The sequence below is a fragment of the Botryllus schlosseri genome, chromosome 1 (assembly GCF_051294905.1).
Source record: "Botryllus schlosseri isolate E-star chromosome 1, Bs_hap1, whole genome shotgun sequence".
In the NCBI taxonomy this organism is placed as follows: Eukaryota; Metazoa; Chordata; class Ascidiacea; order Stolidobranchia; family Styelidae; genus Botryllus; species Botryllus schlosseri.
Genome location: NC_137236.1, coordinates 31,784,213 through 31,802,133, shown reverse-complemented (window position 1 = coordinate 31,802,133; position 17,921 = coordinate 31,784,213). Strand labels below are relative to the sequence as shown.

General features: G+C 38.6%; 1 protein-coding gene across 1 annotated transcript in view; it reads left to right on the top strand.

Moving 5' to 3' along the window:
- Positions 1-3,438: 3,438 nt before the first annotated feature.
- The window catches only part of LOC145447667 (uncharacterized), a 75,111-nt gene continuing 60,628 nt past the window's right edge, over positions 3,439-17,921 (top strand). The window contains exons 1-10 of the mRNA XM_080325927.1: positions 3,439-4,000; positions 4,066-4,156; positions 5,258-5,403; positions 6,070-6,160; positions 7,778-7,908; positions 8,857-8,947; positions 9,305-9,483; positions 12,380-12,470; positions 13,621-13,784; positions 14,218-14,308. Coding sequence (XP_080182053.1) covers positions 3,922-4,000; positions 4,066-4,156; positions 5,258-5,403; positions 6,070-6,160; positions 7,778-7,908; positions 8,857-8,947; positions 9,305-9,483; positions 12,380-12,470; positions 13,621-13,784; positions 14,218-14,308 — 1,154 coding nt within the window. The 5' untranslated portion in view covers positions 3,439-3,921. The remainder of the gene's footprint in view (positions 4,001-4,065; positions 4,157-5,257; positions 5,404-6,069; positions 6,161-7,777; positions 7,909-8,856; positions 8,948-9,304; positions 9,484-12,379; positions 12,471-13,620; positions 13,785-14,217; positions 14,309-17,921) is intronic.

Below are 17,921 nucleotides of genomic sequence, written 5' to 3'. Positions count from 1 at the left end.
TCATTCTTCACTTCAGATTTATTCCGAGCCTTTATTCCCCACCAGGACCGTAACAGCACTTTGTTAGCCTCGCCAAAAAAAAAACGTTGGTATTGGGCCCCAAGAACCCCCTTAGCCCCGCTGAACCTGTACGCTTTTCCCCTACAAGTTATCAGCTACATTGGGTCTACTGTTTAGTGTGTCGCCCTACCTCAACTAAACGCGCGAAGCGCGAAAAAATTATATAATTCGTGATTGAATCAGCCAATATGATCGCGAATTGCATATATTTTGCTATCAATTTTTTATCCCCTCTCTGCTGCCGTAATCAGATTTACCGGTAGAGCTGAACGAGGTGTGTTGCTATGCTATTTCGTGACCTCCTATATCTGCTATGTCAAAAGATATGGAAATCACCAAAACTAAAAGTCACACACGATTTCAAATTTGTATTCCCTTACTGGCAAATAATTTTTCCCTGCTGGATGGCATTTGTTCTGTGGGGCTCATATCGCCAGGACAAGATCATTCGACGCCAGCCATTTAGCCAATTAAACATATACGTATATTGTAAATATATCGAGGTTGTGGGTCACGAGCTCACGACAAGGGCATTCCTTATAGACTAAGGTCTTGTCGCTGCTGATCGTTCTGGCACACTTCTCGGAGTAGCATGTTACGTGGCCTATACCTTCATATGCCTTGGTGCGTCGTGGCGCAGTAATAGCCGAAGCCGAAGTCTCCATTTCTATAAATTCTACGTATTTTCGTGGGGAGGGTACCCGATAATTAGATAATTGGCAATAATAAATCGCGCTCCCAGTGCGAAATTTGTTTGACAAAGTGGCATAAATTTCAAAAGATACTTTAATTTATGTTAATTCACGAAATTCATTTGGGCCCCTTCGAGCTTGCCCCCTCCAATTGGGGGGTTTGGGGTGCGGCAGTTACGGTCCTGTTCTCCACTACGCAGCAATTTTGTCATCACAAAGCAGCTATTTGCTGGTTTGACTACACAAGACACACAACCACACCAGTACGAAAGACAATCGCCTATAACTGCAACTTAAAACGTATTGTGAACCGACACCAGTAACGCTGAAAATTTCGCGAAAGCGTTATTTCACGTCAAACCAGTCGTGCTGGATGCGTTTGTGACGCCATGATTGGCCCTCCAGAGTTGAAATGAGGTTTCGTGAACAACACGCAATATAATTTTCGTTACATACATTCCAGAGCAGGTAACTGGTAACGGTAATTGCGCATGTGTTTCGTGAATATGTAGGCTGTCCTATATATAATTTTGAACAAATGCGTCTATTCCCCACCAGAAACCATTGAATTCACCACCAGTGGGGAATTCTCCACCGTTTGGGAACCACTGCTGTAGATAGAGAATGCTTTATGACACTTACTAAAGAGCGAGATATTGTAGAAACGTTAGGATAGTTTAAACATAACCTCTTTGCAAGCAGACAAAAACACTTGAGTACTATAAAATGCTAGAAGATTGTTTTGTTTTTATAGTATTCATGGGGTTTGTCGACTATACTATGGTCATTTACACCAGGCCTATATTCCTCATCTTACCCGTAACTGCCGACTTATAGCAGGCCCACTTCTAGAATTTTCGTAAGACACCGCTTACGCGGATGAGGTGGCGAGGAGGAAATGCTGGAAGTACTACGGTATTGACTACCTCTAGTGGTTAGTAATTGCTTTATTGGAGCATACATTGATGACATATAGGCTATTAAAATATTTGGTCCTCAGCACACTTTTTCGAAATTCAAAGGATCGGAATTTCTCACATATAACACACTAATTTAGACTAAAAAACTCATTCCGCGAGAACCAAGCCATTCGGAATCGATACTTCTTTGCAGTTGCACAGAATCCTTATTCCTTGTCGCCTGAGGGTTGCACACCTATATTACAGGCTACAATAGCTGTACTGAGTACTGGCCAGCAGGCCCATAGTCAAGGTCAACTAAAATTTCGTTGAGAACAATGAGCGAAGTTGCGTTTCGATTTATTTATAACATGATTTAGTGGTGGTTTCTGCACAACGGGGTTTGGGGTATCAAAAATTAGGTGGTTTGAGGAAGGTTCCGACTATAGCTAAATTACAGACAATCATTTGATAGCTATGCATTATAATGCACTGAGACAATCGCTGAGAAATAATGCATGGTCCGCATCGTTTGTGCCACTCTTATATAAAGCTGATAATTTGATATAGTACAATTCTACTAAGACAAAGAGACGTCGAAGCACACTCGCATATCTTTTACACATATTACGTGACCAATGTCTTGTGTGGTCTTGCAGCCGCCTGAAAAACTTGTACAGTAGGGCTCTTCAAAAATGACTTTTTTTCTCAAATCGTACTGGCTACTTGATAAAATCGTTAGGTTACCTAAGTTAAGCCTACAGACAAAATTTGGTTCAATTCCAGCCAGTAACCGCTTTGCTACACGAGTAGAAAGTTTCCATTTACTATATAAAAATAAATGATGAATAATTCGAAAATTTTCTGCTCACCCCATGAAAGTGTTAGGCTGTCTATAGAAACTATGTTCACCAAATTTGGTTCAATTCCAACCAGTGGAAGCGGAGTTATTGCCGTCGAAAAATTTGGATTTGAATAAAATAGTATTTACGGTGAGCAGAACTATAATAAATAAACAAAGAATCGGTCACCGTAAATACTATTTTATTCAAATCCATCAAACTGCAATAACTCCGCTTCCACTGGTTGGAATTGAACCAAATTTGGTGAGCATAGTTTCTATAGACAGCCTAACACTTTCATGGGATAAACAGAAAATTTTCAAATTTTTTATTATATATTTTTAAATAATAAATAGAAACTTTCTTCTCCTGTAGCAAAGCGGTTACTGGCTGGAATTGGAATTTTGTGTGTAGGCTTAAATGAGGTAACCTAACAATTTTATCAAGTAGCCAGTACGATTTGAGAAAAAAGTCATTTTTTGAAGAGCCCTATTGTACAGTTGTTAATGATTTAGGCTAGGTAGTAAGGGATTAGTTCAATACAGGTCAATTATTAATAATGTCACAATGACAATATCATTACGATTGAAATTTGAAGAGAAAGATAGCAGAACGTATAATTGGCCCAAAGGTGATGGCCGCGAACCCAATTGTGGCCGCGACTCATAGTTCGGGAACCAATGCTATAGATTTGTCAGGTATATCATTACTATTTGCATGCGATATGCCAACAGTGTAGCTTGCACAAATCGATTACGTCGACGCTATAAGACGTCATATACTGTAAACTGAGTGAGCGCCTACTTGGCTATGAGTTTGGCGCTTGAGCACGATTTGCCTGATTCGGAAGCAAAAATTACTTCCTTATAGGATTATCCAAGGCGGAAATGTAAAACGGCAGACGTTACTGACGTATGATTCTTCATCGATCGCACATAACATTGCTGGTAATGTTTTTGTTTCAAGATTTCCCGTATGAAATATAATAAATTGTATTGATACTTCACTTACGAACATTGTTAGGAACTGTTTTCGGGTATACGGGTGTACCCACTTGTGCCTATTAGATATTCGCTAAAGTCTTCAAACAGCTGGTACGAATTCAAGTTGTACCCTCGTTGTATCACGTAGAAACATGAATTAGTGAACCACCGGCTAGTAGAAAAAACGAATTACACATGTTTGGCGAATCAATCTGCTAGAAGAAACGCACGGAATATCGTAAGTTGGCGCTATCCCATGATTCCAACCGGATCATACCACGAATTTCGGTGATGGTCGTGACTGTATAGCTATAGTGGAGGTTACAGGCAACAGTTCGAATATTAGGTGTCTATAGGTAACACGCAATCAATTGAATTCAGTAACTTTTTGATCGTGCTTTGGAAGCGATGCGGCTTTACGTACACAATTCCATATATATGTGAAATGAAACATGAAAACATGAAAGAATTGGTATGTTTCCATATTGTAACTGGATTAGTAACATATATTTCGAAAACTGAAGGTAAGACTCAGTTCCTTAATAAATTTTAGTTTTAAAACGGTGAACTTTGTCAACGTTTTATTCAGGCTTATCATGCGGAAGCATGGAATTTGCGTGCTCGGATGGCAGTAATTGTGTTTCAATACTACAATTTTGCGACGGATCGAAGAATTGCATGTACGTATGGTTAATGCATTATGCAGGGTTCTCATCTGAAATTGCAAATTTGCCTTTATCAGCATGAATACAGTAGTAGCGAACAATTATTCACTAATAATATAATTATCGTTTTCATCAAATTATTCATGTATTTCTAATATCAAATGTCATTATATGCTAATATTTAAACCGGGAGAATATCTGTCTCAATAAAGATGTAGTTTTCGGCCTGTCACAGTTGATGCATCGGCCTATCTTGTGACGTGTTAAACCTTAAAAACATGATATAAATGAGAGGTGGGAGTGTCTTCATTACAGTTGGATTGATTTATAAGGACTTTAGGAGTTTGCTTCTTTTGAGAAATGCCGAAAATCCTTGTTTAACAAACTACAAGTTCATGCAATTATAATAGTTTCTTAATATGCTGTATTTTACTGTAAATAAGTGAAATTTACATAAGATATATTTTTCAAATTAATCTTTCTAATTACAAGTTCTAGTTCACATATGCTAAATTGTGTTAATTGTGCTAAATCAACAGAAAAGGTCTGCCAAATCGGAGTAATATCTTCATATTAAAATAAACCAGAATATTTTCGGATGAACCTCGTCACGAGTAATCGCCGGTACCTCCATAAAGTTCTTCAAATGGACAAGTAGGCTATACCCCGGACCAGTGTCAGTCGAAAATGTTCAGGCTTATTTCAATATGAATATAATAGTTAATTGTATCTTGAAGTCCTCTACCTATAAGAAGCTCTTCAAAATATGTCGGTGTGGCTCTATAAAGCAGAGGTGGTCAGTAACGAAGTACTTCTACTTTTTGAAGTACTTGAAGTAGATTTTTCCTACTCACACTACTTTTTAAGTAGTTATGATTTGAGACTACTTCTACTTCTACTTGACAATTTTCAGTTTTTTAGGCAAAGATAAGCGTAGAATACCTACTTACTTACTTACTTGGTGAACCATAACGCCTACTTCTACTTGAGTAGAAATTCCGGCGTTACTTCTACTTCTACTTGAGTAGCGACGGTGACTACTTTGACCACCTCTGCTATAAAGTTATGATGGCTGCATATTCTCAATGACATATGACACTAGTTTGATCAATCCAGGGATGGATCAGACGAACCGTACCGAACAAACAACGCAAGCGAATATTCCAACGAAACTGTGTGCCGCAGAGGAAAGGATACGTACAGTCCTCGACTCTGCATACTGCCACTACAGCTGTATGCACGCCAGGAAGAACTTTGCGAAGGTATTACCGAGTATGCGTTTGTTACCAAGCGGTCATATCGTACTTGCATGAATCCAATAGGATCATGACGTGTCAGAGATTATTCACGGAATATGTAACGGGATTATGGGATCATAATGACGTGTAAAGATATACGAGTTTGATAACGGAAGGTTTATCGGGTAGCTATTGGTAACATATCCACAATGCTACGCGATATCCGTTCTTAAACAGCATTGCGATGATGATGTCGCGCTCTGATTCCTGATATTGTCAAAGGTGGTGAAAGTATAGTCAACGGGCTAGTCTAGTAGAATGAAACGTATTGCAGCGATTTACTGTTCAATTGCAAGTATAAAGTATATCCAAGGCACGAAAGAACTAGTTCAAGAGAAGGTATAAAAATAGTTACCATTTAAAAAATAAAGTCATATACCGCGATACGGGGAAGGACTATTTCACGTATTTCCTACCAAAATTTTACTCGGGAAAATAATGCAAACTTATTAAAAACTACGTCTTACTTATAAAATTACAAAGTGTAATACGTTTGCTGTTTTGTCTGAAAATGGTTAAGTAGAAGGGTATGTTATCTACAAACGTAATCACTTGAGTAAATGAACAAATAGACATAATAAACGTACTTTGATACTGACCACTTCTGATTATTGTATTTTGTCGCTGCAGGATCAATATGCGAAGTTCTGGAATTTCCCTGTGCGGACGGCTCCAAATGCATACCAAGGACGTACTTTTGTGATGGTATCAAACACTGTCCGTAAGTTTTGCACATACACGAGACGTGACATAGGAAACATACCACTGCATGCGTATCTCTTAGAAATATTACTTGTGTGTGACATAACATACGTCTTAGTCATGATAATAAAATATAGTTGTTGGTTATTCATCATCACGTCGTAGCTCATGATGATAAAACCTGACTTGGCGAATGACAATTACGTTAAAATTAAAGAAGAAATATGCAATGATTAAATATCATATGTTGTTTTCAAAAATATCAATGTTTGAAACGATATAATATTATAGAGCTCATTATGCCTATCATATCTCCATAGCGATGATTTAGAGTGTTGCATTAACTCTATATTCAAAAATATCAAAATATGATAAAAATATATTAAAACCCACCGCGTTTGTGTCAGCAGAAGGAATTTTTAATCAATCTAAAATTGGTCAATAGCTGCGCTCGCGGTTTGGCTGTATTTCATGTTGTTTGTTTCTATGACGCCATAATTAGTTTTAGACAATGTAGCTAGATGCATGTTTTTGAAATCAGCTCGAAAAGCTTCTGGTTCAAATATATTTTTTCCATGAATATATCGTTAAAATGTATATTACTGTTCTGTGTCCCAAAGAGCCACTCTATATCGTATACGTAAACTACACCGGGTGCAATCGTCCTTAGGCTCATGCCACCTGTTTTTTCGAATGTATTTACACAATTATGGCAACAATATAGAACGACGGAATCAAAAAAAAAATTGTTTCATTGAAGGCATTTTTTAAAACACTGTTCAAGGAGACTAGCAATCCAAAAGCCCAAATTCCGTATGGCTACCCCAATCACCATGAAAATTTCACAATCGTTGGATGTCGCTATGCTACATACAAAAAAAAAATTGGGTTCCACTCTGCATGTTGTGGCATAAAGTGGATTCGAAGGACAGAAAATACACCGACACGGGGAATGCAAAATCTCGAAATTGTGAAGTTTTTTCCCGATCTAACGCCTTTTTGGTTTACCGTGATGCGACGTAGCAAAATTTTATAATTGAGAAAAACATTTACAAACATTTGCAAAGTAAAAAGTCAATGAACAAGTATTGCCACTGCAATGATAAGAATGAGCGCCGGAATGCTTGAATGACAACTGACAACAAACTCACATATTTGTATCGGGAGATAATATAGATAGATATTTTATACCGGTCAAACCATATGATTTATAGAGTTATCAGACAAAATATGCGATTTTTTGGTTGGAACTTGACAAAAAACACCCCCCCCTCATTATCAAAGGAAAATAAAATTGAAATTTTGCAGTTTTTAGTTATTGTTTGAGTGAAATAAGGCCATGAGGTGACTCCAGAGATACAATGTTAATATTTCCTACCAGAAAAAAAAAATCGATTGGATTACTGGTCCCCTTCAAACATGTTTTAATTTTTTTGAGTTACAATTTATTTTAAATGCAACCCCACATAGCTCTAATACTAGACCATAATATACATTCCACGAGGAGTGAATCTTATACCCGTTGGTAGCAAAATATTACTGTTACTTGATTAGAAATTGATAATTGTGAAACGAAGATTAGCATGCACGACGCCATTCAATTATAATTGCTGTCTTAGGACCCAATCCATTTCAGGGACGGGTCCGACGAGATTTATCGCGACGAAAGCGTTACAAACCACTCCGACTCGGCTATTTGTCGCAAACACGACAGGGCCTGCGCGATAACGACGACATTTATACCGGACAAACTCGAATTTTGCGAACGTAAGTGTTTAGATTATAATACAATCGTATTACCTGCATTGAATTCATATCTATTTGAATGTTTGTCGGATAACGCACAAACTCGACGAGGAAGACCGTACCTCTATTTCGACTTATAAATAATGTTCCACTTATTCACGGGTTTTATTCAGATATCCGTTTACATAATCCTCTATGTCAAACTATCACTAAAAAGTATTTTGATGAAGCTGCCATATCGAAACAAGACATTACATCGAGTGTCTAAGGGTGCATCGACCATAAATTGGACTAAATCATATTCGGTGATCATTGCACCTTACATCGTTATGGTTATGTAACAACTGCTCTTTTGGTTCAAATTAAAATTCGTAATTATAAATATTGCATGGAATTGACGGAAAATACTGGTATATTTGTTAACAAGGTTACCTCGTTTCCATCGCACCTGTTCATCCTATAAACACAGTCATCGCATCAACACGAGAAAATAATTTTTGTAAGTCAACCGTTCTTCTTCATTAAGTATGGCGAAACAGTTTCATGATTTTTATAGTCTGCCACTACCGTGGAAAAATGTCTGGGGAACCACTAATTTAAGCTCTTGATAACGAAATGGTTTGCCTCACTTGGACAATGGACATGGTCATGTTGCAGTATCTGAACAATGGATGCCAAAGTTAGCGATTTATTGCCTGCGATCCATCACGCCAAACTATTCCTAAAATACCTTGTTGAAAGTTGCGTAATTTAACAATATCCAAATCCAATTCAATTATTTTTTATGGATGTTGAATATTCTGACCTGCTTTACGAGTGTATTTAATTTCTTTTCGATGTGTAGGTTATACCTGACTGCTTCGTGCTGCTGTGTTATCTAATGGCTAATGAATATATATTGCGATATCAGGAATGTATTACAATTCGCGCCAACAGGAGCTTTGCGATTTCATGGAAAATGTATTTCAGAAAGCAAATGTCCAGTAAATACAATTGCCTGTCGAGACGGAAGTGGATGCATTAACATAGTTCAATTTTGCAACGGATGGAATACATGCCGGTATGACTTTTGTGATTTTTGTATGCATTATTACAAATACTTGTATTCCTAATATGTCTAATTTGATATTTTAGTTTGCTATAATTTTGCTCTTGAATATATTGAGACATCCTCCTATTTACATATATGTGCTAAATTATTGCAATCTTTTATTGCCGTAACGAGATATGCGAGGTATCTTATGCAATGTAACGGAAACCTAATTTGCAATTGCAATTCCGACTGAAACAAATACTTGATGAAAAGCTGTTATTATGGTGAACGGCGATGTAAAAAAATACACTCACTACCAGTGACATACATCGACAATAGTTTTACTCTTGGATTTGTGGTAAATTTATGCTCAATTCTACCTAGGGATCAATCCAAAGAGCCACTTTTACGGTACAACAATATGAGCTACGACGCCGATACTACTTTCTGTCATGGCAGGGGTGCGGCCCATTTCTATGGCGAGGAGCATTGGTCTCGAAGGACAACCTGGATATGCGTAATGCCAGCAAGTCTCGAATCATATCGGGATGTACTATGCGATGGTAATGACTAGAGTTGCATTTAAAACAAAAATCAATTTAAAACAAACATGTTTCAAACAAGGTCCTAATTTAAAACATGTTTTTTATTGTTCTTTTTTAAAGTTTCTTTTTAAGCCATCACGTCACGAATATTCAATTGTTTGAAACATGTTTTAAACAAACTGTTTCTTTTAAATGCAATCCTAGTAATGACTATATTCTTGAGGTAACTATTTTAGGGACTGCGCATTGTCGTGCTAACGAGTAACGACGCTAAAATATATAAAACGCACGCATTGTCTTTTTTGCCTATGATATTTTCAGAATAAAAACGCACTGTACAGTGATGTGTATGCTTGCTTTTTAATTCAAGTGTGCGTATTGATGGATATGATGTTACTTCGCGCTTTGGACTCATTTTTGTTCTTGGTGAAGTCTTCTTAGGCGCGCCAGAGAAGGACTTCTTTCCATTTGCACCTTCTTTCTACGAACTTTTTCACTGTACACGTACCGTACAGTGTACGGTAGAGCCTGTACCAAAACTGTGATAGACAATGCAAAAGTCCTATGAAGCAGTGGTTCTCAACCGCCGGTCCGCGAGGTGTTTTGCAATTTTATAACAAAATTTCAAGATGGAATATGTTGAAGGCTTGTCCGTTGATAAAATAAAATAAATATCAAATATCAAATTTTAAACTCATTCAGAACGTCGTGAAGTAACATAGTATAGGTCTGGGAGCATGTTCGATTTGACTTGAAGTTCAACCTGTGTCATTTTACGAAATATGAGCGGCAAGGACTAATACGAGCTGACTCACAAATCCGCGCAGTTTCCGCGATCATTCGTTTTCGCTTCATTCCTTTTGTGAAGGGACGCACCATCACGTAATGAAGTTTAGGCTAACATAGGAATCCACAAAGTGTGCGATAAACTCACCGGTGGGATAACCTTGACCGAAAATGACTGCCCTTTATTGACCGATAACTTCGATATATATATATGTATATTTGTCCATAGGCTCCATAATGGCTGGTACCTAATTTCACTGTCCTGGCAATCGGTGCTCCACAGCACAAATGAAAAAGCCCAGAGTAAAATTATTTGCCGATGAAGAAACACTAATTGGGAATAGTGTGCGTACTTTAGTTTAGTACGCTTGGGTGATTTCAATATCTAGTCACAAAATAACAGACAGTAAGGTGACGAAATATTGACATGCAATAAAGTAATTATTCCAACAGACCCACCCGAATATGTTTAATTATATTATCTATTACCTGCCCTAAATTTTCCAACACGACACCTTAATCAACTCTAGCGGAAAGTCTGATAATTATGATAGTCTACAAATTTACAGCAATATATATGCAATCAACAATTTTATTGACTGATTCAGCCATGAATTGCCTATAGAAAACTATCTGCCTATGCTCAGTAAATTGAATGCGTTCGCAAGTCCTGGCGGAAACAACCAACCAACTGTGGGGTCTGGGGGTGATGCCCCCTAGCTAAAAGTTTGGTTTATTGCTTTGTGGGGCCCAAGACTGCCGATTTTGGGCAATTAGGCTGATGATCGGCTCTAATTCTGTGGATGGTCAGGTATAGCTGTAGTCAGGTGTTTTCGTGCCGCGCATGTATTCATAGTAGGGATCGTATGAACCTCTGATAGGTTCAGGTTCGTGTGAACGCGAACCATTTTGAAAAGTTCTGTGTGAACGCGATCGTGTACCTATGACGTTACGTGACGTAAAATTGCATATTCCAACCTTACATATTTCAGTGAAGTGATATAATATTGTACAGTGACGACTAAGGCCACATTATGCCACAATGTTGAAGTTTTGAAGTACATCCTGACAGCGCGAAAGACTGTAAAAGACTCTCGGCTCCAGCACGTTTATTTTGGCAGGGCAATTTTACCTCGACTCAGCAGACCCACTACAGTATAATCAGATGAATGCCATAATAAACTTCTTTAACCATCTTTATTTACGATCAAACCCCTCAAAATGTGTCTCTCTAGCATCATATACTTGCATAAAACAGTTGCATACTTCACGTTTTGAGTTGATTTCAATTTTTGAAACTTCACCGGTCCGCCGAATATTTTTTGGAATTTTACCGGTCCGCGAGGTGAAAAAGGTAGAGAACCACTGCTATAAAGTATTCACGAAGCGAAATATCGTTTGCATGAATCTAATATACATTCCCGATCATCTGCGGAGTGCGGTTGACGCCATGCAAGTTATCTTTACATGAGCGTAAAATACACCAGTGATGGGCATCATGTGGATTATTTGAACCGGATTTTCCACAATTTTATGGCAGTCGGATAGGATACTGATGCTATTTCAGACGCTGTTTCGGATACTTTCGGATAGTTGTAACCATTGTTCCGGATAATTTCGGATAGCTGTAACCAGAAGTGACCTTTTGATTATAAACCAAAAAGAAAAATCGTCAGGTCTATACAACGTGATAGCACTCAAAAGTTGTTCTGTCAATTCAAATATTATTAAGCCAACCCTAACCTTGGTTCTTTTTTTAAAATACGTTACTGTAACTCAGCTCAGTTGTAAAAGGATTCTCCGACAAAACTATATAAATACGGATATTTCGGATACTTCGACGATAGCTTTCGGAGTCAGGTGAATTTCTGAACGAGATTCGGATGGATTATATTACATATACTGAAGTGGTTGGACTGGTTGGGATTTCAAATAAAATGAAAATCCGCTTAGTACTGGCTACTGATTACTGAGGGTATTAATGCACAAATCTGTAGCCTACATACCAACGCAATCATGTTCATATCCAAGTGCAACGCGTTTCTGTAACAGAGAAGAAAAGCTTAATTATTCGCGTATGCATTCCACTTTATGAAACAATTGAGCTATGTGCAACCCCTTCTACCAGGTTCAAGCTGCGACAAAAAGGACTTTTCGTGTTCAGATGGCTCTCAGTGTATACGAAATTCACTGTTTTGTAACGGAAAGGCAGATTGCAGGTTTGTGAAGGATTGCACTAATGGGCATAACGCAGTGGACCTTAACGAATTTTTAGGTCTTGAGCTCCACAACACAAGTTTAACAATGCTCCCCGACCTTTGACATCTTGTATTCTCGGGAACGTCTTTCAATCTCTCTCGAACGCTGCAAGCGGAATAAGTGTGTATTCACACCCGTGTACCACCCGTGATACACGGGTGTCAATAAACCCCCGCGATACAAGAAACCAGAACATACCTCAGACTTACACCGCGGTATAAATTAAATACAACATATCACTCTAATTGATGCTTGCACATAGGGACTATGGAACGCATGCACGTAGGCAAATACGATTTATTTACATTTATAGGATAAAATTCTGAGTTACTTTGTGTTCGTGCACCACTTTAGAGCTGTGAATTCACACTCTTTTTGCTGAGTGTATACAAAGCACTCTCCGCATGATCCGATATTCGCAATATCTCTTCTTCGAATTCCCAAACTCGTTAATCGTCTCATCGGACGCTTGCCGGGCCCATAATCTGTTGGAAACTAACAGCATACACGCTACGACTACCAAGTATGAGCTGGTTTATTGTAAAGTATAGGGTTATCATAATTTGGAATCGGGAAAGGATTTTTTCGAACTTTTCAAACCCACAATTCCGGAGAAAAAAATCTGGAAAAATGGCAATTTTTTCTCACTTCGTAGTCGGTTGACTAAAAAAAGGTCAACTTTATCGACCAGCGCCCAAATTACAGCTGTTTTCTTCACGTTTACAGGTGGTTGACTAAAAAAAGGGCATATTTAGGGCTCTCGGCACCAAAATTGCCCGCCGAAGCTCTACTTCGATGCTGATTTACGGTAGCCTATCTCACTCCAATTTCACAGTAAATTTGACCAAATCTGAAAAAGGAGGACAAATCCTCCTAAAGGAGGACGTATGGTAACCCTATTGACAGTTCCTTACACATAGGGATATCTAGATATCCCTGCGTACACAGTAACAGAAAACAAGGAATAAATAGAGGATAAAAGGCGCAACCCTAAAGGCTGATGTATACCAGAATCAATTATTATTCACCAATGACATTACACCCACTATTTGTAATAATTTGTCGGCATTGGTTAACGATATTTTTCTCTTTTACTTTACCCTTACACAGTGATGGATCGGACGAGCCCGCAAAGAGAAGCTTCAGCAAAGAATACGCTGCCAATGTCACATTTTGTCGACAAAGGGATGATATGTACATGAGGATGTATTCTAGTCATTCAGTTTGCGTAATGCCACCTGAGTTACTACCGCTTATAAATGATCTCTGCGATGGTAAATATTCCATTTTCAATATTACTTTTATTCAATTTCACATTATTCAATAGCACTCCTTCGTGGTTAGGTGGCGAGCAGCACAGGTATGTACCCCATCTCTGTAACGCCCATGGCTTGATATTTAGAGTCTACTGCCCTTTTCTTGTCCAATCCACTCTTTTACAAGATTGAAGTGAACCACATTTTCCTTGGCTCATCCAGGCGACGGATGAGGCAGAGCCTCACTTGCCTCCCCTAATCGCATGCCACTGCCAGAATACCTATGTAAATCTGTCATCACCATACAATCCGCGCAAGCAGGGCCTCGGATGAGAGTGGGTCGTGCTGTAAGCCCACGAATAACAAAAACAAAATTGTCGGCCTATAGAGAACAAATTACCTCTGACGTGTTATGGAAATGGTTTATAACTTCATGGCATGTACGTTCAAGGTTCGTCCTGCAAAAGCGATGAGTTTCCATGTGCGGATGGCTCGGAATGTGTTCTTGGATGGTTGTTTTGCGACGGCAAAGAAGATTGCAAGTAAATAGCTTTTTTGCTCAAACTTTAGACCAGTGGTTTCCAGCCTTTTTGTCTTCATTCCCCAATACCCAAAACTTTTGTCATTACGGAGCAGCCATTTTCTTATTTGAGTACACAAGACACACACTCATACCAGTAGGCTACACAAGGCAATCGCCTATAACTGCAACATAAAACGTATTGTGAACTGATACCGGTATCCAACAAAATTTAGCGAAAGCGTTATATTACGTCATACCGGTCGTGCTGGATGTGTCTGTGACACCATAATTGGTTATCGGGAGTTGAAATGAGTTTGGGAACAACACGCAATACAATTTTCGATACATACATTGCAGAGCAGTTTACTGGTAAAGGTAATCGCGCAGGTGTATCCGTAAATATGTAGACTGTCCCGTATATGATGTTTACCAAATGCGTCTATAACCACCAGAAACAATGAAATTCTCCACAAGTGGGGAATTCCCCACCGGCTGGGAAGCACTGCTTTAGACTATAGAGCAGTGGTTCTTAACCTTTTCATATCGTTACCCCCAAGAAGAAAATGACAGGATGCAATTACCCCCTTTCATACAATAACAAATTACAGCTTACACTCAATTAATTGTAAAACAACACTTATGAAGTAGTTTGGCTTGAAAAAAAAGCTTATCTGACTTAAAAACTGACAATTTCTTTACAAAAAAAAACTTCAATAAAAAAAACTTGACCTATGAAGTTAGGGTACATCATGCATTATGGAAAAATTGCCCTGAAAAAAATTTTTACATGGCTAAACCTTGTTTTAACGAAATCTGAACCTATAAAGAATTCCAGTAGTTACATCATGCATCATGGTGGAAATAATTAAAATTTGTTGTAGTCCAACGAAATATATTTTCCTACATTTTTGGGTAGAAAGGGTTCTTCCTTACTAAGAAGCTTCCCACTGTTGTCATAAATGGAGAACGAACATTCAACAGCAGCAGCGCGTACACAGCTGGTGACACAGCGTGTTGCTTCATTCTGACAGTGTTTTCTACATCACAATTTTTCATCATGCGCTTCTTGATATAAGAACCAATGCCCACGCTGTCGTGCTTCAACTAGGATATTGCGGTACGTTGAGCGCAACACCATGTCGACCTATTTGTTTCATTTGACCGTTTATGATTCACAATCAGAAAATAATGGGCCGTCTACAATGGTAGGAAAGGACGTAGGAAAGGACGTAGTAGGTCCATAAAGTATAGGTTAAAATTGTAAAATGTCAATTGATACGTTCACCGACAGTGCAAACATTTACGATAGAAACGAAATGCAGGTGGCAAAAAATTTACTTTCTAAACAATTCTACGATTTTGACAAAATTTCGACTTATTATGACCTGTAAAAAACGACCTATTCATAACAAATATAAAGCATGAGTGAGTTGAGTATGTGTCTTCACCTCAAAAGCAGGGCATGGTATAGTATGGTATGTTATGGAAGTATGATACGGCATGGAAAATCTTTCTCATACATCCATACATGGCAGCCTAGTCAGACCCATGACAAGATCGAACTTTTGATTTGTCAAATCAATTGCAAACCTCAAAAAATAATTCACTGACAGGTCTATGTTTTGTTCATGTCTCAAATTGCGACTCAGATTCATCCACCCCAGAAGACACCTATCGTAGACAAAAAAGTTGTGCAACTCGCATAGGAAGGAAAATCATAAAGACTGCCGAATAAAGATTACCATCGAGAAGAATGTGACCTCGGACACTGGGCCGAGGTGGATTCTACAATAAGAGATCACAACACGTCGTTTCTGCCTCTGCTATCTGTTCACTATATCAAATTCGATGAAATTATAATCTGACGATCATTGATATTAATTGGGATAGGTTATATAAAAGTGAGCCATTCCATGAGAAAATGCTTCGAACATTCCAAGTCCACACTTGTAAAAGACTGCCGCTATAAATAAATAGTATAGGCTAGTGCTGTAGATAGAATTCGGCAGATAAAATAAGTTAAATGCAATAGAATAAATAGAAGTAAGCAAACCGTCAAGAAAATGTTTTATAGTCTATTCTACGCCTATTAGCTCGCTGCCTGACATAACTTTTAAAACCAATTTGCGTTACATTTGCTGAAAAAACTCACGGGGTTAATATATGTCTGTTGGGTATGGAATAGATTCAACCAAAAAAAAATGCGAATAAACCTCCGCGAGTCACGAGCTAATTACAAGAACGATACATGTCAATAACAGAAGCCAATGGCATTACCCACCACTACTCTGCAGCGCCTGTGTAGGCGTTTCAAAATGTTGTATTATGTCGCCGGTTTATATTACTATCTGAAGAAATACGAAACCTGGATTTGCTGAATACAGACGTGTTTCTGAGCTCATTTGATATCTCTAGTCTCTTTACGAACGTTCCGCTGCAAGAGACTATTGATATTTGTGCCAACGCTCTATACGGTGGCAAGGTACCACCACCATCAATCCCGCGTAACGTATCCGTTGACCTTTTTGAGGCTGCAACCTGTTCCGTTGAGTTGAGCTAACGATGTTATGTTCCGCCAAATAGATGGCACAGCGATGGGAAGTCCCTGGGACCTATTTTGGCTAACATTTTCGTAGGATATAATGAGGGCGAGCTTCTCGTCCAGCGTGAGTCCGTCAAACCACTCATGTACCGCCGATATGTAGATGATACTTTTGTCATATTCAGGAATGAGTCAGAGTATGATCAATTTCTCGTTCGCTTAAACTCGCTTCACCCGGCCTTGCAATTTACAATTGAAAAAGAACGCAATAACTTACTATCGTTTTGGACGTCTCAGTCGAAAAGCACAATACCAACAATTTTGAAACGTCGTCTTCAGGGAACCGAAGTTAACATGCCAATACCTTCGTTGGAATTCATTTAGTCCTCGACGCAGACAAATCGATCTCATAGGCTCCCTCGTGCATAGAGCGTTGATGATATGTTCGGTTAACAAACTTAGTTTAGAACTTGACAACATCCGCAAAATCTTATTTGATAACGGTTACCCTGAACACGTCATCAACCGCGGCATAGAGGGGAAATTAACGCAGTTCAACGCAGAAAAGTCAACAGACCCGAGCGAACAACCAACGATGTTTATACCCATCTACTTTGGGTCAGAGTTCAGCTTGGATTAGGATTAGGATTTACCGATTTTCTGGGAGCTCGAGATGTCGTGCAGCGAATGGCGACAGACTTTATTCAGATCAGTTGTACTTATGATACACTACAGCAGTGGTCTCAAACTCAAATGTGCTCGCGGGCCAGTTTTCCAGTTTTGACGACGCCGTGGGCCGCAGCATTTATAGGGGTATTCTATGTCTTTCCAAGTAGAACTTATTTGGCGGGAATGAATTGATCTATTGAAAGTGAGCTTATCCAGCAGACTGACAGTGAACACACATCATCAAAATGTGATTTACTCTTGTACCAATTTAGGACTGGCACGAAAAGTATCATCACATTTATAACAATTTGAATATAATTGTTGTTGTACTTGATATATATTATTTATAAGATATAGACACCATATGGGCGGACAAATGTATGATGCCATCATAAAAGCTATCGGGCTATAATTTTTCAGC